Source organism: Garra rufa, chromosome 22, assembly GCF_049309525.1.
Source record: "Garra rufa chromosome 22, GarRuf1.0, whole genome shotgun sequence".
NCBI classification, from domain to species: Eukaryota; Metazoa; Chordata; class Actinopteri; order Cypriniformes; family Cyprinidae; genus Garra; species Garra rufa.
In genome coordinates, this window is record NC_133382.1 from 21605143 (window position 1) to 21627481 (window position 22339).

The following is a 22339-nucleotide window of genomic DNA, read 5'->3' on the forward strand; positions in this document are numbered from 1 at the left end:
TGCACCCTTTCCTGCTTACTAAGTCTTTCTCTCTATGATTTAGCAGCTTCCACGCATTTTTTTCTGGTTTAGTCAGCATAAATCAGCAGTAGAACGTATTCAGTAGTACATCTGTACATTCTGAACAATCCATGCTGTTGTGTATCGCCAAAATGGCTTTGCATCCGGGTAACTGACCAAACTGTGACGTAAATGCAAACCCTCTATTTGACGAGTGCAGCATGGTTTAATTTTTAAAATAAAGGTTACTTACCTAGAGCAGTATTCCTGATGACTGAAAGAAGGCATCTTGGAGCGGTTCTGTTCTTCTCTGGCAAGAATCCTTGCCTCAGATATCTGAAGCATACATTAAATGCATAAAGTGAATAAAATGCTAATATTCATTTTTTTTTTTTTTTTTTTGCTTTTTGATTAAGTTTAAATTTTTGTCGCATATACAGATTATGTTTTACATCCTTGTGTTCAGCTGTCATTCTGTTGTTTTTTAACTTTATATTTCAACCCTATACAGCTTACTGTATCTATATGTGACCCTGGACCACAAAACCAGTCTTAAGCATGAGTATATTTGTAGCAATAGCCAAAAATACATTGCATGGGTCAAAATTATAGATTTTTCTTTTATGCCAAAAATCAATTAAATGTTCCATGAAGATATTTTGTAAATTTCCTACCAGAAATATATCAAAACTTAATTTTTGATTAGCAATCATTCATTTAGACAACTTTAAAGGTGATTTACTGAATACTTAAAATTTTTGCACTCTTAGATTCCAGATATTCAAACTAAATATTGCCCTAACAAACCATACATCAATGTAAAAATATACTTTTATAACTATCATTTTTATACTTTTATAACTATTATTTACTGACAGGCTTTACAGGATTTAATATATTCGTCCTATTTTATTCAAACTTGAGTTAGCTTGTACAATTGTTAGTATGTCATAAAAGAAACTTTGAAAAGTAAACCTGTTACAGTTGGTACAACAAAAAATACTATATACTAACCTTTTCGTCTGCCCACTGGAAAAAGTTGCAGTCTTTTCTGTCCCGACAAGCAGAACAGGCGTAAAATCTCCTTCCTTTCTCCTCTCCATTGCCAATTTTCTCGAACAGCAGAGCTGGTCCTGGAAAAAAACGTATCGGTGATTACATATGGTATTTATATCTTAGAATAGGAAAACTGACCAGTAAAAGTACAATTATTCTTATACCATGTGGACACCGTGGTACTGTTTTATCGCTTTCATTTTGAATAATCACTTCGATTCCGCCACTATCCACGACATTATCCAACATTTTACCCATATTTGCCAGAAACCTTACATGTGAGAATCAAAACAACACTCGCATGCATGACAGGAGGCTGCCATTTAACAACTAAATGCGTCGCACAGTTATGACGTAGCTATCGTCAAATAAACGCTTCTTTACTAATGCAATAAAACGGGATGAATGGTACAAGAATGATATTGTAATGGATATTTGTGGATTAAATCATAAAGGAAGATTTTTTTATATATTCAAATTATTTATCTTGTTTGTAGGTTTATAGCGTTTGGTCAACTCGCGAACCCATTGCAGTTCCCTTAAAAACCTCTAGAGGTGCGCGAACACCGTTTTGGAAAACCTGAGCTAAGCGCATCCAGTCCAGTTAGTGGCGGTAGTTAGCCTTTAAATTGGTTTGCCAATCGCCATTAAAAGAGAAGAAGGTAATTGGCGAGCACCTGCTTTGAGGTTTGCACTGTTCATAAGATCTGACGTTCTGTTTTGTGTTATTATTAGCATGGCTCCACGAAGAACTAGAAAAGTCAGTCAGGATTCTGATGGTCTGCCCGACTATGACCAGAAAATCAGACTTACCAAGAGAAAGGAGCTGTTTATACAACAGTTTGAGAAGGAAGGTAAGTCAGTCAATACTTGAAGCCTCTTTTGCTCACCAAGCATGAATTTGATTTGATCCAAAGTAACGTTACAGCAAAACAGTAACATTTTGAAACAACTGCTTTCTGTTTGAATATTTTTGCGACCTTATGAACATTTTTGTCCATTTCAGTGTAGTTTTTTGTTATAAGTGTGCCTGTGTTAATGTCAACTGCATAAAGTTTGGCTCAGTTGTTTATTGATATTTTAATATTTCACCATTTCTTTCAAAAAATCAATTTTACCCTCCGTAAAAGGTACTCACATTCAGGACCTTACAGACAATAATGTCCACATTGAAACCCATTAAAACTAAAAAAAATTTTTTTAACCCAGGGCCATTTGAAATTAATAAATTAAAAAGCAAAGAAAAAATTCTGCTCAGCATTTAGTATATAATTACTACTATTTTTGATGTTTTCATAAAAATAAAAAAAAACACCTGTGGCATTATGCAAACAAACCAGCATTTAAAGGATTACAATTCTGAAAATTAATGAATGTTTGGTATCTATGGATAGAATAGATGCTGGTTAAAAAATCAACATCAGTGAAAGTGGCAACAAATATTAATAAATCATATTTTTATGACAGTTTTTTGGCATGGACATTTTTGTCCATTTTGCATCTATGTGTAACTTTTTCTTTTTTTTTTTTTTTTTTTTTTGTTGAACGCACAAGGGTTAAAATGTGATTTATTTCTGTGATTTCAAAGCTGATTTTTAGCATCATTACTTCAGTCACATGATCCTTTAGAAAACATTCTAATATTCTGATTTGCTGCTCAATCATTTACTATTATTATTACAGTCGAAACCAAAATTGTTCCACCCATTGACACCCATTTAATGTTTCTCACATTATCAGTTTATTTGTTATAGTTTAGAAAATGGTAGTAAAATATGACAAGAACTCAGAGACAAGAACTGTGTCAGGGCAAATTCATATTGCTAATTTCTGATAACTTCCATAGAACTTTCATGTGTAATGGATTACAATTACCAAAAAAACTGTTAGTATGAGGTTAGTATATAATTGTTAGTATAACCAAAGACTATAGAATACGTTAAAGAGACTTTGGTATAACTGACAATTTTTACACAACTATCATACTTTGTCGACCAATTACCAAGCAGTGCTTTTGCTCAGTCTGTGGTGTACAAAGGTCACACGGAAAGGTCCACTGAATGAAGGTTTTTTTGGGTGTAATTGGTCACAGTTTACTTTATTTTGCTATCCGCACTTGCATAAATTAACTATAGTGTCCTGCACCCACTAGTAAAAAAAAAATATCAAAAATTTAATCTTGGTTTGACTGTGTTAAAACCGCTTAGTAGAATTTTTTTCCCAAGTTTCTTCAGTGTATAGAAAGTTCAGATGAGCAGCATTTATCTGAAATATAAATCTTTTGTAACATTATAAATGTCTTTATCGTCACTTCTGATCTATTTAAAGCATCCTTGCGAAATAAAAGTATTAATTTCTATATCTTTTCAAAAAAACAAACAAAAAAATGACACTGACTGCAAACTTTTGAATGGTAAAATGTATATTGTTAAAAGAGCTTTTTATTTCAGATAAGTGCTGATCTTAGCATCTTTCTATTCATCAAAGAATTCTGAAGAATCAACAGTTTAAATATTATTATTATTATTATTATTATTATTATTATTATTAATAATAGTAATAGTAGTAATAATAATAATAATAATTTCTTGAACAGAAATCATTTCAATATGCTGATTTGCTGAAGGATCATGTGACACTGAAGACTGGAGTAATGATGGTGATGAAGATTAAGCTTTGAAATTATGGGAATAAATTACATTTTAAAATATTCAAATAGAAAGCAGTTCAATTAAATCATACAAATATTTCAAAATATTACTGTTTTTACTGTAAGTTGGATCAAATAAATGCAGGCTTGGTGAGCAGAAGAGACTTCTTTAAAAAAAAAAAAAAAAAAAAAAAAAAAAAAATCTTAATGTTCAAAAACTTTTGACTGGTTGTGTAGTGTATATGAAAATTAACCCAATCTTTTACTTCCACCGTAACAGCCCAGGACCGGGTAAATGAAATGGAGACCAATCTGAACAAACTACTGTCCACTGTGGACAGAGTCTTCAAAATAGAGCTGATGAAAATGCCGCAGTCGCTCCACACCACGCTGATAAAAGACCTAATGAATGGTACAACAATTACGGAACCGGTTTGTCTTGTTTTGCTGGTTTTATTATTATCTATAATCTGTGATGTTTTTCAGATGATGAGACATCTGTTGGGGAGGTCACAATGGCACTTAAGGTAAAATAATGATTTGCTGTCCTCTGATGTTTGCTTAAGGTAACAGCACAATTAAATTAGTTTCTGGTGGTTGTTTTCTTCTTTTAGTGTGCATCTCCAGAAATTCAGAAACCCCTATCTCGAAAGCCAAGCAAAAAAGGTTTAAGGCAACTCATAAATTCATGTTTTAAATGTAACCTTTCATTCCTTCAAGGTTAACTTTTATTTATTTTAGGTTTGAATGCCGCAGTAGGCCAACAAAGGTCATCGGGTCAAAACAAGACTGCTCCGGTTGAAGGCCCAAAGGTACTGACCCTCCATTTGTTTTGTAGTCTTCGTGGGTGCCTTATATAAGTTTTACTAATGCGCTTTGTCATCACAGAAATCCACTAAGAAGACCCTACACAACAGTAAAAGCACTGGAAGTCTAAGGTAGACTTTTATTATTATTTTTTTTTTTTTTTACCTGGTCATTTTAGACATCAGTTTGTTTGAATGTATTCCTTCATTGGAACGGCACAATCTACAAATCACAATTAGTTTTTGATGTGTATATACAAATGCAAAACCAAATTTATTTATTTTCTTTCTTAAAAAAAACAACAACACAGTGCTGTATACACCGTTTATGTATGGGCCATTCTACAGAATTGGTGCAGAGTCAGAATTGAAAACAACAAAATAAATGTTTTTTTTCACACAAATTCTGTATGTGTGCAAATAGAATAATATCCAAGCTATACATTTTTTTTTTTTTGTAATTTTGCAGTTCTTGTATTGTAATTTTAGAAAGATTTGGAACGTATGTCCTCTTTCCCCAAATTTGTCATTACCGAAACACCATAATGTATAATTTAATTTGAAGGGTTATATTGACCTATTAGAATTTTACATCTACTTTGTAATTATTTATTTTATTATTAGAGATAATGTGTGTTGTTGTATTTTGAATCAAATGTTTCATTGTACAAGGCAGAAAGTTAATCATACTGATTTCAAACTTAAGGATTCATTAGTTTAAATATACATTGAACCAAATACAATCATAATATCTTGGTTGAAAATTCAGTATACTTTATTTTTGACACAAATCCTATATTTCGGTAGTAACCACATCAAAGAATTTTAACTCTTGTACTAAAATACTTAATTGCATAACTGTACTAAAATTGTTTATTTTCCCCAAATAAAGGGCTATGTGTTCCTTTTGTCACTACTGAAACATTAAAGACATTTCAGTTGTGACTGTTACAGTAGTGACATTTTTAGTTATTTTTGGGCTCCATCTCAAAGATGCTAATCAGCACGTGGTAAGCTAGCACAGTTCTGAACAGTTGTACACACATAACTAAATTTTATGGAATAACACCCCCCCCCCCCCCCAAACAAAAAAAAAACAATGCTGTCACTACCAGAACTTCATCAAAAGTTTCGGTGGTGTTTTGCAAAAACTAGATTTATATAAGGAGGAGGAAATTGTGTTTGTGACTCATTGTAAGTCATGTCCATGTACAGAACTGTTATTCAACTATTCCAAGGTAAATACAGATTTCCATTCTATGGCACCTTTAAATAATTTGAAATCATTACATAGTTAGCTAGTACAGTTGTAGACGTATAAAAACTAAATGTTATGGAATAACTCCCAAAAAAGTGCTTAATTGCAGAAAAAGGTGTTTGGTGACGTTAAAATCAGTCTCAGCCAATGGACTAAAACATTCGGTTTCGGTAATGATGTGAATTATTTTTTTTAAGGAACGTTTTTGAATGTTGCTTTTGTATATATTATGGAATAAAAGGCAAAAATAATTTCAATGTTTCCGTAATTTGAAATTTAGGGGTTATGGTTCGTGACCCCCATCTTCCAATTAAAAGTACCCAATAAATAGGATTATATATATTTAAGCATACTGATATTTTAAATAATTTTGTGGGTTTCAATAGGTAATAGAAGGGTCTTAGTAAACATCTAAGATTTAAATACGTAAAAGCTTTTTTTAAATGTGTTGTGGTTACACAATAGTATTACATGATTTTCTTTTTTTCCCCACCAGATGGCACAATACTTTACTACTTTTTTTTTGTTTTTGTAAGGAAAAAAATGTGCGTAATTTATAGGTGAATATTGTGTAGTACTACCCCCCCCCCCCCCAAAACAAACCAAAACAAAACATAGTTTTGTTTTTTTTTTTATATCTGTTTTTTGACAGGTGTGCCTCAACTATCAGTGCAAAAAGAACCCAAGGACGGGTTGTCAAAATTAGTGATCAGGCATTTGGGTTACGGGGTAAATTCAGGTAACGTTTTTTTTTTTGCTTATTTGGTTTTGCCAGTGAGTTTCTTGTGTGGGTTGTCACTGAAAATGCTTTTTTTTTTTTTTTTTTTTTTTTTTTTTTCTATCGATTTTCTAAACAGACAAACAAGTCGCTCCGTTGGTGATGAAATGATGGCGACAGCCACAATAGTAACTTCCCATGGAGAAGTGAGATCATTTATATATAAACGTATATAAGATTTATTTTGCTCAGTATAACATTCACAAATGTTTATTTTCCACCTTTAAAGACGCTGTTCCTTCGTGAAGACAATAAAGATGACATCAATGTTGAGTTGTTTGATGATGCTGCTTTAGATCAAATGCAAAAAATCAAGGTGAGTAATTTAAAACTTGCATAATTTCATGCAGCTGCTTAAAGAGAAACTGAAATGTAGTGTAATGAAGCATTTGTGACCTTTATTGCAGAATCTAATGGACTATCTGTGTAACAAAGCGGGGCTCAATAACACAAGCTGATGCTTTTAATTTCATCAGCTGGAGCTAGTGTTTTAATTTTTTTAAAATGTAAATAAATAAACTATTGTAAAGAGATTAAATAAAGTGATTATTTTTTAAAGAATTTTGTCTGTCATGCAATGTGATTATCCTCTACCCCTTTCCAAGTAAGATAGCCGTAATGCAACTTTAGAGAGACGGTTCATCTGAAAATAAAAATGTGTTTTTACTCACCCTCATGTTGTTCCAAACCTGTAAGACCTTTGTTTATCTTTGGAACACAAATTAAGAGATTGATTAAATTCTAGCGTTTTCTGACCCTACATAGACAACAACGCAACTAAAACGTTCAAGGCCCCAGAAAGGTTTAACCTTTTTATGAAGCTACAAGCGCACTTTTTTGTACGCAAAGAAAACAAACCTTCATAACATTAAAGCTACTAATGTCATGTGGACTATTTTAATGATGTCCTTACTACCTTTGTGGGACTTGAACATGCATTGCTGTTTATGCAGGGTCAGATAGCTCTTAGATTCCTTTAAATGTCTTTATTTGTGTTCTGAAGATAAACAAAGGTCTTACAGGTTTAGAACAACATGAGGCTGAGTAATTAATGACGGTGAACTGTCTTTTTAGAATTTGTCAGTCTTCTGTTGGATTTCTTACATAAATTTTAAAGACTCACAAGCTTCCATACTTTTAACATTAGATGGCGTTAATTTGCTTATGCACATTATCCTATTGTGCACTTGCTTAGCACTAAGAGTGTTAGTAAACTAAAACCATAAATTTGTTACTTGAAATAAAGGTGAACTGAAATATAAAATGTATTTCAGCTCAAGTTCTCATTTTCATTTAGTTTATCTTGATGTACTAAAATAAACTGTAGATAATAAAACTAATAAAAATGACAAAACAAACACATGATTACTAATAAACATGGGAAAATATAAAGTATAATAGTTTATATTTTTCCCACAAGAACAGGCCACTTGTAGATTTTAAGGTCTCATTCATGTCCACCTATTTTGCAAATTGGTCCACCAGTTTTGCAAATTGGTGTCTTACCATGTTCTTTTAATGTATTATCCTAAATATGAACACACAGGTTTGTAGTGCAAACAGTTTTACCATTTCTTGAACGTTGTTGTTGTTGTTCTCGTTATGTCTCTGTAGCAGATAATGAACCGGAAGTCTCACCCATAAGCTTACTTCCGCGTTGAAGAAAAAGGTGGATGGCAATACTGAAACGGTGTCATTTAAATGCCATTTTATAATTCACCCATAAACGTACATTCTTTTCATATATGAATATCTGAAAATCTTTAGTGTTGCTTTGAAAGAATCCCTATGCAGTTGTAGTCAAAAGTTTACAGAATTTTGCTGTTTGCAGACTCTGCGAAATGTTAATTATTTTACTAAAATAAGAGAGATCATACAAAATGCATGTTTTAATTTCTTTGTACTTGCCTGAATAAGATATTTCGCGGGAAATTTACATGTAGTCCACGAGGAAAAAAAGTTACATTTTATAAAAATCACCCTGTTCAAAAGTTTATACACTTGATTCTTGATACTGTTGTTATCTGAATGATCCACAGCTATGTTTTTGAGTCCCTTGTTTGTCCTGAACAGTTATACTGCCTGCTGTTCTTCAGAAAAATCCTTCAGGCCCCACAAATTCTTTGGTTTTTCAGCATTTATTTTTCGTATTTGAACCCTTTCCAACAATGACTGGATGATTTTGAGATCCATCTTTTCACACTGAGGACAGCTTGAAGGACTCATATGCAACTATTACAGAAGGTTCAAACACTCACTGATGCCTCAAACGGAAACACAATGCATTTAAATTTAACTTGTCTTCAGTGGAACATGTATCTTCTGTATCATCGTGTTTCCTTCTGAAGCATCAGTGAGCATTTGAACCTTCTGTAATGGTTGCATATGAGTCTCTCAGTGTGAAAAGTTGGATCTCGAAATCATACAGTCATTGTTGGAAAGGGTTCAAATAATCAAATGCTGAACAACCAAAGAATTTGTGGGCCCTGAAGGACTTTTCTGAAGAACAGTGGGCAACTGTTTAGGACAAATAAGGGACTCCTTAACAACTATCACTGAACACTATTTAACAACACAGTATTAAGCATCAAGCATATATAAACTTTTTAACCAGGTCATTTTTATAAATTCAACTATTCTCTTGTGGACTATATGAAATATGTTTTATGTAAAATATCTTATTCAGGTCAGTACGTTTTACAGATTCTGCAAGGTGTATGTAAACTTCGATTGTATGTGCGTAACTGTTTGTGCTTTGGCTAATAGTGGTTATTACTTTTAAGTGTTGAGTGGAGGCTTCTGTGGGCCACCTAAAGCCCCTGGGGCCTATATCTTGTTACAGATATCTGAGTGGGCTCTTTCTTAGGACGACTCAGTGGGAAACTCATTGAGTTTTGCTTCAAAGTGATGTTTACTGTTTGAGTCATTTTTATATTTAAGATATTTAGATTATTATTGCTGTAGTTAACTTTAAATGTGATAATCTGTCATTCGCGTAAATAAACTCCATTTCCCAGCCGCCCGCTGTCGCTGCACGTATCTGTCACAGTGCGGCTCGTGTAGGAATGGTGCTGAGGCAAATACGCACAAGCGCATCACAGCCATACGGCAACACCCCGCTCGTGCATGCGCCTGCAACGCTGCGCACTACATTTATTAGCGTTTCTACAGCATATACAACAACGCGTTTAATTCAGTCGGAGGTGCGAGGGCTTATTTCGCGAACGTTTTCATTAGCACATCGGCTGGAGCACTTGTGCACCGGGCGGTTGAGAGATGTATGGAGAGCGTTGATGCCTCAGCGTGAATGACGTTCTAGAGACATACATGACATTGGACTCTGAAAACGCCTCTGGATAACAATGAGCACCGGTGAGTGTGTTGGGAGCGCGTCGCGTATACTAAGCTCATTGCCTAAAAGCTCGAGATTTGTCTGTGTCTGTACGCGGTAGTCTGGTTCCACCCACCTATCCACCAGCGCTCATTATGTTGCAGTGCAGCCCTGTTTTATGGAAATGCGTAGTGTACCACTGTCAAAGGTGTGTAGAGGTTGTCTCTTTTGTTTTACGTGGGATGTGTGGTGTGCTTAGGTGTTCTGTAGCTGGTGACAACAAACCCTTTAAGTTGGAAAACTTGAGTTAAATGATTACTAGGGGTTTTATTAAGGGAATTGTTCTATTGGGCTTATTTTATATTGAGAACCGGCACAATTTCTTTATAAATCATAGTTAAGATTTCCAAAAGACTTACAAAATAAGAATGATGCTTTTAAGCTGTATTTTATTAACAAAAATCCTGTGCATAGTCATGATTTACAGTCAAACCAAAATTTATTCAGACACACAGGCATCAGTTTATTTGCTCTAGTTTAGAAAATGGTAATAAAATATGACCTTCATAATCATAAAATAATTGATCGAACAAATGTATTCAGACACCTTCAAAACTTCTCACATTATCAGTTTATTCACTATAATTTAGAAAATTGTAATAAAATATGACAAACTCAAGAGTTAAACAGTGTCAAGAAATTAATCTTGATTCTGTCAGGTCAAAGTGACAAATCACATTTTATTATTTTTACTGGTAGTCCACTGCATGAAGACTGAATTATATTAATCTGGTGTCTGAATATTTATTTATTTATTTTTTGACTACCTCTTCTGCACTTTTGTACTTTTTTACTCCTAAAATGTGCATGGTACATTAGATTAGTACACTGATTAAAAAAAAAAAAAAAAAAAAAAGATTCGGTGGTGAGAAATACTACAGAAAAACAAATGTAATTTCTACATGGAAAAAGTTAGTTTGGGTAAAAATAAATTCAAGCTTGTATAAATTAAAGTGTTAACCTTATCCATTTATTTTTTTAATTTATTATTAATTATTTTTTAATTATTATTATGCTGTTTTCCAGCTGAAACTTATTGCTTTTGTTAGGTTCAGTAACTTGCTTTTTTATTTTTTTACATCTGGAGTTTATTTGCAAAATGACACATTCATATTCAAAAACGATCTACAGAATGTGACTGTCATTGTGTACCAAGTAATGAAGTTTCTGTGTTCGAATGAGTGTCACATTACTACTTGCATAGATATGGTGTCTGCATGATATCTATTGTGTTTACTTTTCTAAATTTCTAAATAACATACTCTTTGAATGCATAATTCAGTGCTATATTAAGTAAAATCAATGTAATTGCTTTGATAAAGTAAAAATGACTCAGACTTTTACTGGCCAAGCCAAAGTTACTTTTCTCAGTTAAATTTACTAAACTTAGCTAAGTAGATTGTACTCGACAGTAACAGGTAAATTGTACAGAGCAGTAGCAGTAAAATGTACTTCAAATCTTCATAAGAATTGTCACCAACACATTTTATCAAGTAAATCCTACAAGCTATTTTTTCAGTGTAATATGTGACCCTGGACCACAAAACCAGTCTTGGAGAGAGAGAAGTATTAATTCTTTAGAGGGATTTTTGCTGCCTTCTGTTTTATTGCTAGGAAATGTCAGGAAAATGATCTACAGTAAATGTGATCCTGGTCCTCAAAACCAGTCTTAAAGGAACACTCCACTTTTTTTGGAAAGAGGCTCATTCTCCAACTCCCCCCGAGTTAATAAGTTGAGTTTTACCGTTTTGAAATCCATTCAGCCGTTCTCCTGTTCTGGCGATATCACTTTTAGCATAGCTTAGCATAGATCATTGAATCCTATTAGACAATAGCATCACGTACAAAAATAATGAGTTTCGGTATTTGTCCCATTTAAAACTTGACTCTTCTGCAGTTATATCGTGTACTAAGACCGGCGGAAAATGTAAAGATGCGATTTTCTAGGCTGATAAGATTAGGAACTACACTCCCATTCCGGCGTAATAGTCAAGGAAGTTTGCTGCCAAAGCATGCGCAGTAATATCGCGCAGCACAACGTGACCATTTTCTGTTTTCTTTACATTTTTAAATGGGACAAATACCGAAACGCGTTGGTCATTTTTGAACGCGATGCTATTGGTCTAATAGGATTCAATGATCTATGCTAAAAGTGATATCGCCAGAACAGGAGAACGGCTGAATGGGTTTCAAAACCTCAACTTATTAACTCGGGGGGAAGTTGCAGAATTAGCCTATTTCCAAAAAAAGTGGAGTGTTCCTTAAAGTAGCACGGGTTTGTAGCAATAGCCAAAAATACATTGTATGGGTCAATTTTATGCCAAAAATAATTCGGATATTAAGTGAAGATCATGTTCCTTGAAGATATGTTGTAAATTTACCACCATAAATATATCAATTTAATTTTTTGATTAGTAATATGAATTGCTAAGACCTTAGTTTGGACAATTTTGAAGGCAATTTTCTCAATGTTTTTATTTTGCACCCTCCGATTCCAGGTTTTCAAATAGTTGTATTTCAGCCAAATATTGTCCTATCCCAACAAACCATACATCAATAGAAAGCCTATTTGTGACCCAGGACCACAAACCCAGTCATAAGGTTAAATTTGACAAAACTGAGAGATATACATCATATGAAAGCTCAATAAATAAGCTTTCTATTGATGTATAGTTTTTTTTAGATGTATTCAAGATACGTCTATTTGAAAATCTGGAATCTAAGGGTGCAAAAAAATCAAAATACTGAGCAAAAATCACCTTTAAAGTTGTCAATTAAGTTCTTAATGCATATTACTAATCAAAAATTACATTTTGATAGGTTTACAGTAGGAATTTTACAAAAAATCTTAATGTAACATGATATTTACTTAATTTCCTAATGATTTTTGACAAAATCAATAATTTTGACCCATACAATGTATTTTTGGCTATTGCTACAAATATACCCCAGTGACTTAAGACTGGTTTTGTGGTCCAGGGTCACATTTAATTAGACAATGTATAAATCTCAATTTCAAAAGTTGACTCTTATGACTGGCTTTGTGGTCCAAGGTCACACATACTCTCTTATGGTGCTTTTTTGAACCCTTGAATCCCTAAAGGTGGTGTTTTTTATTTTTGCACTTTTTTTTCCATGATAGTGTAGGCACATTGGAAGTCCTATAGAAAGTAGGATGTTTAATAACTATACCTGTATTTGTTCATCTGTTTAACACACTGTCATTCACTACATGGTGGCTTAAGTTAACATTGTAGGTGTTAGGAGGATAGTCTGCGAGATCTCAGGTATTTGTTGATTTTGCTGTCAAGGTGGTCAATATCTCTAACCTTAATCAATATTGTCTACAGTTGCAAGTTCCTTTTTTTTATGTGGTAGTGATGTTGTGTAACATCTATTCTGGGTTGCGTTTCCCAAAAGCATTGTAATTTGAAGTAGACCGTTGTTGCCAGTGGTTTTGGTTTTCTACACGGTGCTGTAGATATTCTGTCAGGTTCAGAAAGTGGTTGCTTAATTTACAGATGTGGCCATTGAGAATGCACGTTCCTGTATTGGTCTTCATATTAAAATTTACTTTAAAGCGGTTCTGTTATTTGTCTTTAAAAATGTTCTTTTGGAACAGTATATGATCCCAAATAATGCATAATTTGGTTCATTTACATTCTGCATAACCTTACTTTCAGATCGTGTGAGTCTGACTGATGTAATACCAGAGCACTAAATCATCATGGGAGTGACTTTGGAGTGAAGCTAGTACATTAGGGCAGTTCTCAACTGGGTTTAGTTCAGGACACAAATTACTTTTATTTCAGGCATCAACACAGTGTTGTGTATTTTATTATTTCAGTACAAAAGTAAAAGGTTCAAATTAAGCACAAGAACATTTTGTGATTGGTTATATTTGATATATTGCTACTTTTTATGCTGTGCATTTACATTAAAGGGATAGTTCACCCAAAAATTTAAATTGTCATTTATTACTCACCCTCATGTCTTTCCAAACCCGTAAGACCTTCATTCATCTTCATTCATCTTTTAAGCAATTTATGAAATCCAAGAGCTTTTTAACCCTGTGTAGACAGCAGTGTGCGTGCAAGGCCCAGAAAGATATATAATACTATACATATACTTTAATGTTAGGAAGCTGAGAATACTTTTTATGCGCAAAGAAAACACAAATAATGACTTCATTCAACAATTTCTTCTCAGGGTCAGTCTTCAACGTGCATTCACAAGAACTCTGCCTTGTTCATTTTGTGTTTCTCATAGCTTTATAACATTACGGTCAAACCACTGTCACATGGACTATTTTATCGATGTCCCTACTAACTTTCTGAGCCTTGAACATGGGAGATGTATTGCTATCAATGCAGGATCAGAAAGCTCTCAGATTTAATGTTAAATGGATTAATTGTGTTCCGAAGATGCCTAATGGGTTTGGAATGATTGTATGGTGCGTTGCGACCCACCAGATGATAACTGCTGTAAAATGCTATGCAAGTTAAGACTTCTATTGCCTTTTAGAAGGTATTTGATTACAATTAAAAAGATTTTGGCTCTTTTCGGAAGCTGAGCTGGATGTAAAATTTTGACAGCTGTTGGAAGCAAATAGAGAAATAGCTGGTGATATCACTCATGCTACAATGAGTCCCTGAGAAACAGGCACTAGCAATTAGCCCTGAAATCTAGAGTTGGCCTGTGACATTTTCCTTGTCCTGGTTTTATTGGTACCGACTGTGAGAGGAATGGCCTCCAGGTTGTTCATCAAACACTAGCTACGGTAGGGACAAAATAAGAAGGCTCATTTTTCACATAACATGGAAGCTGTTTTCAACTATTTAAGGTGCCGTTCTGACCTGCAGAAATTAGAAAGGAGACACAATTGGATGTATGTATGAGAAAGTGTTTGAAATATACATCCTTGCCTTGTGCATGAACCCTGCAGGTTTTGTTAATTGAGCCTTGGTTGGATGCATGCTGGGAGAATGCCATTTCTTCATCAGCAGGTGTGTTTGGAGGGACATTTCAAGAACAGTATCGGTGTATTTAACTCTTGACAGAATTAAAATTGTGTTAGTGGTTTGTACTGTTGCTTAACAAATTATTGATTGTTCAGCTGATGGAATTTTATGAAAGACATTCAGTAAACAAAAATATGAGATGGTTTTAAAAAAGTACATGCTGTTGTAAAGACTATTGTTTCACAGCCTTGTTTTTATCTAAAAAACATTGACAACTAACCTGACTTAGGTCTGTTTGTCATTTGTTGTGTATCTCTTTTTCTGCTCCGAGTGATAGGTTAATATTGAGTCTTTTATTAGGAAGATGGTATGTTAACCTATCTTTTAGACAAACCCTTTCTATAGTCATAGCATTAAGCATAATGCTAATGATTTGATATTGATGTTTGCTTTGAGCTGGGTTTTTACTCAAAGGCGAAAGTCATTTGTTAATATGACCAGTTATTTGCACTTTCATGCAAAATAGGCTTCTGTTTACCCATCATACCCTAAAGGCAAGCCATCCAGAGATGACCTGCTGCCATACTTGTGACAGTGTGTTTGTGTATTGGTGTCTGTGTGCATATTCTGCCTTGATCACTTGCTTCAAACGCTCCAAATAACTGTTTGCTTTGTCACGTGTTTTTATATTTGTACCATAGCCTCTGCCCAACAGTAATAAAACTCGTATGTGGCATTTTCCTTTGAATATTTTCATTATTTTATTGGAATGTCGCTCTGCTGAATAAAGTATGAGTGTTCATGAACAGTTTGCATGTCACCCCAGATGGAGGCTCATCTGGTTTGATCAAATTTTGTTGCCAGCTTGTTCATGAGATATTAAAACAATGTCAACCCACAAGCAATTTGATGCATGTATATGCTTTCCTCAATTTGCTAACTTTGAGTACGTCTAAATATATCTTCAGACTGTCATTTTTGTCTGATCAAGTATGCCTGTTATCCCAAAATCCAGCCAGAAACATCAGGTTTCATTATTGCCAGCTCCTTTGGTTCAGCAACAAAACATTGTGTTGAAGTGCTTTGTACTGTGTAGGGTTTTTGAACTGGCTCTGTGGTTTTTATTACCAGATTAAAAATGATGTTCCAATTTGTTGTGTGTCAGGCTCCGAAATGAACGCCTGCAATTGATTTTCAGGGACTTCCCAGGTATTTAAGACTTGTGTGGCCTAATATAACAAATGACGTCTCTTACTGAAATATGTAGTAGAAAATCAATGAAAGATTTACGTTATTTTAAAAAAATCCTTTTTTGACTAAGGGGGTGCCATTATTTCGATGATGTCAAATGGTTGCGTTCGTTGAGCTACTGGCACTACATGTTGCTCTTTTTACCACAACACATTTTGGAAAATAAAATACTAATATGATAACCACAGCTACTGACAGAGCTTGCTTGAATATAAGCTGGCTTAAGCCAAATGCGTACCGTTTATTTTTTCCTCCAACGTACAGGATATCGAGTGAAATCTGCACTGAGAAACTCCTTCAGTGGCTGTGGCGTCATGACAAGCGTCGACATGTTTACATCCTGCCATGATGGCATCTAGCGTTTCTTGTCTCTGCCGTTTGTGAGCTCCTTCAATATCTGTGGTCTACTAAAAGCCTCAATGGCATCAGGACTAAAGTGGAGAGATAAAAGACACGTGTGTTTAGAAAGTTTTATTAGTTCACAAGCATCTTCCCATATTTCTCTTCTTATCGCTAGGAAAAGCACTGAAGACTTGCATTGCTTCTCTTGTTGGCCTTCGACTGAAAATTACAAGCAAAAGCGGTAAAAATGGCAACAGGTAGCGCCAGTTGCTCACAGAGTGAAACCATTTGCTGTTATCACAATAATGGTGCCCGCCATAGGCCAAAATATTTATGATCCAATGTAGATTTTTTTTAAAGGTGCCATAGAATGCATTGACACAATATTTTAAATTGTTCTCTGATATCTACATAGAAGGTACATGAAATAGGAAAGGCCAAAAATTCTCCAGAAATGGTTTTACAGGTCCATTTACAACCCTAGGATTTGTCCCTAGAATGAAATGGTCTGTTATTACCTTATTTGGAAGGTTCTTGAATAATAATGATGAGCTCTGCTCTGATTGGCTGTTTCACAGAGTGGCTCATTCAGTAGCTCACACATGGAGGAAAATATATATTTAATCACGGAGCCCGATCCGCTATTAATATGCGGGTCATTAAAACTGCCGTTTTGAATCCACAATCATTTTACTTTCACTTTTGATTTGCGATTGCTGAGCTCTGTGTAACGTTATACTACAGCAGCAGTACTTACCACATATTTTATAGTTTAGATGCTTGTTAGTGATGCTCAGGATCTGTAAATCATTCGCCATCGTCCTCGCAGTCATCTCTCCTTACTCTGTTTATGTGGTAAGTGAAATCTTATGTACAATGTAACAGACTACCGCTAGCAAGAAGCTAACAGGGTCCCTTTAGTGGTAGTTTTTTTATTAGAACGCGTTTTTTTTTTTTTTTCTGTATCTACAGATACCAACCCACCCTTGCACTTAATATCTCCTGCACAACCTGGAACATAACATTTATTCCCGTGATCCGCCATTTTCGCTATTGTCCTCGCTTTGTTTTTTCACAATAGCCTACCCGCAGAACTTCTGATGCTTCAGCTATGCAAATGTTAGGGGCGTAACTATTAATGATCCCGAGACTATAACGTCATAGTCGCTGTTATGTTAGGATTAGCCCATTTTTCAGTCTTTTGCAAACACCAGATTTATATAAGAAGTAGGAAATGGTGTTTAAGACTCACGGTATGTCATGTCCATGTACAAAACTGTTATTCAACTATGCCAAGGTAAATACAGTTTTCCATTCTATGGCACCTTTAAACAACACAAATCTTTCATAGGTTTTCTGCTACATATCTCAGTAAGAGACAGATCTAAGTGGTTCAACTTTTATTCATTATGAGCAGATCTAAGTGTGATGTGATGCTTTTGCATTTCACTTTGTTAATATATTTTGATAAATTGTGCTGGGATTTTTTTTGCCAACTTGTCTTAAATTTTAGGGGAATTTTTGTCCAAAGCCCTTGTTAATTTCCAACCCTGTGTGTTTGTGTTTGTTGTTGGTGTATCTTTGGCTTGGAATGGAATGTTACAGCAGAGTGTGATGATTCTCTACCCATCACCCCTCTCACCCTGCCATGGTAACCAGAAGAGTGCTGAGGTTATGGGGACAAATCCAGAATGTAGTGTGCCTGTGCTAAACTGATAGGTCAGGTCTGAATTTACTGGTGGTCAGTGTTCTCAGCTTAGGAGCTATAAATCAACACATAGAATAGAACTATTGGCTTTTCTTTTTTTATTTACTTTTTTTTTGGTATGTTTTAGTTAAAAATTAAAGGCAACTGCAGTGAAAATTCAACTATCTTTATGAAACTAGAACTCAAACTACAGTAATATTTTAGCAATACAATGCTTTTTAAAAGAACTTCATCAATTTTTGATAAAATAAGGATTGTTTTCAGTCAGGTTTCAGACAGATAGTCCTGTGCCATTCTCACTCTATTGGTTAAACCTGTGTTTCTGAATCAGACAGGGATGAGTTTTTTTCTGTACAACTTGCTGCTTTTGCTAAAATAGTACACTGTATTTTGGGAGAAATTTACTACTGGAACCATAGTAACATCACACATCCGTTATGCAAACCATGTTATATTATAATATAGCCATGGTGAACGTCTGACCATAGTTGTCCAACACTGCTTTTAGTAAACCACATCCCTAGTCAGTATAGCAGTGTTTTGAATATACCTTTTGAAAGTGTCTTTTCGGTTAAATTAATATACCTTGAAAATAATAATAAAATGGTGTAGAATTTACTTTGAAACAATTTTTTTTGAAATTGCTAATATATTTTGCCAAAAAAGTAAGATTGAATTAAACGTGAGTTTCTGAAGTAGAAAGACTGAAACCGTATTTTCTTGTAAAGGTATTCCAATAATCTTTAGTTTATTTACAACTTTGAAAAATCTTTGAATGGGTTTAGTTACAGTTGTCCTCATGGCTTTCCATGGATTTCCACAATCTAACGTACTGTAGTTCTCACCCTCAGCTGCATGTGCTGCAGAGATTTGACACCTGAGCACCGCGGCTGTGCTTCAGAGGAGTCTCAGGTTACGTGGAGAGAGTAAAGCACCTCTGTAAATTATTCATAACTTGAATCTTAAGGGTGTCTGAGTTGGAGCGAGTCGAGTACATCCCCATCCCTGTTTCTCACTCTCTCTCTCTCTGTTATCTCTCTCCTTCTGTGGTCCCTATTACTCTCTCCATTAGCTCAGGCAAAGAGGATATACGATGAAGTTGAAGTAAAAGTGTTGAAGGACTTTTAAATGTAGCTCAAAGTGTAGAGAGTGAATTTAAGCTTTTTTGACGCAGGCAGTGTTTGTGTACGGTATGTGTCTGTGTTAGTGTATTTGTTTGTTTTGTTTTTTTACATAATGAGGTTCAGGGAATGAAAATACGTGCCTCTACATATATTTCTGCAAAGTACTGCTTGTTTCACTGCAGTTTCAAAGTAAAATGTCCAGAAAGTGGTGCTAAAACACACATTCAATACGTGACCATGGCACGTTTTTAATTATGTTGATACAGGCATGTATTGCTGCATTTTTATTACGCTTTATTACGGGATCTGTTAAAACTTGATGGGCTCAGGGGAGGTGAGAGAAACCTGTACTCCCGCTGTAACTTTACCTGCTGGTATTGCTGTTACACAATGTTTCTTTAGGAAAACAAGTGTGTTGTTACTTGAATGATCCACAGCTGTTTTTTTTTTTGTTAGTGATAGTTGTTCATGAGTCCCTTGTTTGTCCTGAACAGTTAAACTGCCTGTTGTTCTTCAGAAAAATCCTACAGGTCTCACAAATTCTTTGCTTTTCCAGCAGTTTTGTGTATTTAAAACCTTTCCTACAAAGTTGAGATCCATCTTTTACACTGAGGACAACTGAGGGACTCATATGCAACTATTAGAGATGGTTAAAACACTCAATGATGCTCCAGAAGGGAAACCATGCATTAAGAGCTTTTTCAGTTTAAAGATCAGGGTAAATTTAACTTACGTTGTCTTTTGGAAAACATGTAACTATCTTCTGTATCCTCTGAAGGGATATGGTAAATAATATGGTTTATAGGCAAAATAACAATGTACACATCTCCATTCTGTTCAAAAGTATTCACCCCCCCCCCCCATATTTCTCACTTAATTGCACATAACATATTTATGTTTGTTTCATTTTATTACTAAAGATACTTTTAAAATGATTCTGTTTACCTGAATATATCCAGAAAAGGTCAGTTGTGTGTATTCCTCAACACTGCATTTTGTAGATTTGGTTTGGTATCCTAAACAACGTGAGGGGTTTTGTTGTTTGCCAACTCATCTGCCTCTGACGATCCGACCGTCTCTATTGATCCTGAAGTCCAGATGATAAATAGCCTGAAAATATCCTATAATATTTGCAAGCAAAATTGCGTAAGAAGTGACAACCTACAGTGAAGAAAACGCCCACAGGGTGTCAAACTTTTAAAAGAAATCATCTCAACAGCCAGAAAAATGAGCACAGATTAGTCAAGCACATGTTCTCTATCTTTGCTAATCATACAAGGGGAATTATGTAATGTGTTTTCTCTGAAGGCCGAGCTTGGCTCGCTCGCTTGCTCTATCGCTCCTTTTTTCTGTTATGCCATCTCTCACTTTAGAACAATGCCCCTTTCATTATTTTCTTTCCATGGATTGCCAGCACAGATTTTCAGCAGTGTCTAAACAATCACTTTTAATGGTGCTGACAGAAGCTGAAGCCAAATGCTAACGGCAGCAAATTTAGTACTGTGAAAAAATTTGCCAGAATTAATTGTTTAGTTTTCCATTTAATATGGATTTTTAACTTCGTTAAAGTACATCTCTATGGAGATGAGAAAAACATTTTGCAGTCAGTATTAGTTAAGTTTGTACTAATGTGAGAAAGTGCTGGAAATTGAAATGGCTCTTGCCGTTATTGCCAAAGCCCCCTGACAGGTGCTAGCTGCCCGTTCACAAGCCTGATCATTATTCAGGACTTATAGAGGACATGTGAGAGAGTGAGATAGCAGTCTGACATTGACTCATGAGCTGCGATTAGACATCAAAGAGTGAACCATGTACAGAGCTGAAGCTGGAGTGAGAGTGAGGGGTCTTTAGAACTGGAAAAGATTTGAGCCCCACTGACCTCATAAATGCATTAATTAAATGGACAGGCTGTGTGAAAAGTTCTGCGGTTCATAAATGCCTGCCATGACTCATTTCAGAACTTTTATTAGAGCGACTGCATTCAAGTGTGGTCTTGCTAATGGAGCGCTGATGATAAAATCTCTGCTTGTAACTGTTGTTACAGGCATCCAATCCATCAATACCCAGTCCTTTTCGAAGGAAAGAATGACAAGGAAAACACAAACAAGTCAATATAAGACTTGATCTTGTGTGCAAAGGTATGTAGTAATAAAAGTCACAAAATAAAGTTCTCTGACTTATCAGATAGTGCAGAATGTGGCATTATGGGATAGCAAAAGCTGCGTACATGGATGCAGTTGGTCATTTTGGTTGTGTTTGCCAGTTTCATGTTTATTTTGGGACGTCCTACATAGTAAAAAATGTTTTAATCATTATTTTGTTAGCTATGTCCTTGTGTCCATCCCTTTTTAAGTATCTATCTGTCTGTATTAGTGCTGTCAAATCAATTAATTGCGTCCAATTTAATATAATATAATATAATATAATATATATATATATATATATATATATATATATATATATATACACAGTGTATATATATATTAGTCAAGCCTGAAATTATTCATACCCCTGGCAAATTCTGACTTAAAGTTACTTTTATTCAACCAGCAAGTTTTTTTGACCGGAAATGACACAGGCTTCTCCCAAAAGATAATAAGACGATGTACAAGAGGCATCATTGTGGAAAAAATATTTCATTTTATTTACATTTGAACAAAAAGTGGCATTTCCAAAATTATTCATACCTTTGCAAACTGTCACAGTCTGTGGTGAAATCCAAAGTTCTATACCATTCTAAATAGTCCAAGCTGTTCTAAAGCATCCTAATTACCCTGATTCATTGGGAACAGCTGTTTTAATCAACTCAACAGGTGAAAAATAGCTTCTCTCTGCTGTTGGTTTATAGACAGTCATGGCCAAGACAAAGGAGCTCACTGAGAACGTGTGGCTGCGCATTGTGGCTGCTCACAAGTCAGAAAAGGGCTATAAGACCATATCTAAATGTTTTAAAGTTCCAGTGGCTACAGTGCAAAGTATTATTAAAAATACAAGATGTTCCACACTGCGAAAAA

General features: G+C 34.8%; 3 protein-coding genes across 5 annotated transcripts in view; 2 read left to right on the top strand and 1 right to left on the bottom strand.

Annotated features, from left to right (window-relative positions):
• The window catches only part of zcchc4 (zinc finger, CCHC domain containing 4), a 34711-nt gene extending 14128 nt beyond the window's left edge, over positions 1-20583 (bottom strand). For 2 of the 3 annotated variants that reach the window (XM_073828074.1, XM_073828073.1), the window contains exons 1-3: positions 1221-1367; positions 1015-1133; positions 254-336 (exon numbers count right to left, since the gene is read on the bottom strand). In XM_073828074.1, coding sequence (XP_073684175.1) covers positions 254-336; positions 1015-1133; positions 1221-1314 — 296 coding nt within the window. In that variant the 5' untranslated portion in view covers positions 1315-1367. Of the gene's footprint in view, positions 1-253; positions 337-1014; positions 1134-1220; positions 1368-20270 lie in introns of those variants that run through there. The other variant, XM_073828075.1, reaches the window with a different exon arrangement.
• Positions 1793-7006, top strand: cdca9 (cell division cycle associated 9). Its single transcript, XM_073827877.1, has 10 exons — positions 1793-1910; positions 3987-4118; positions 4193-4233; positions 4321-4372; positions 4448-4518; positions 4595-4644; positions 6423-6509; positions 6628-6694; positions 6778-6864; positions 6956-7006. The coding sequence occupies exons 1-10, from the start codon at positions 1793-1795 to the stop codon at positions 7004-7006; spliced, it is 756 nt and encodes a 251-aa protein (XP_073683978.1).
• The window catches only part of ablim2 (actin binding LIM protein family, member 2), a 98296-nt gene continuing 85617 nt past the window's right edge, over positions 9661-22339 (top strand). The window contains exon 1 of the transcript XR_012341425.1: positions 9661-9920. The gene's annotated coding sequence lies outside the window, so the exon portion shown is untranslated. The remainder of the gene's footprint in view (positions 9921-22339) is intronic.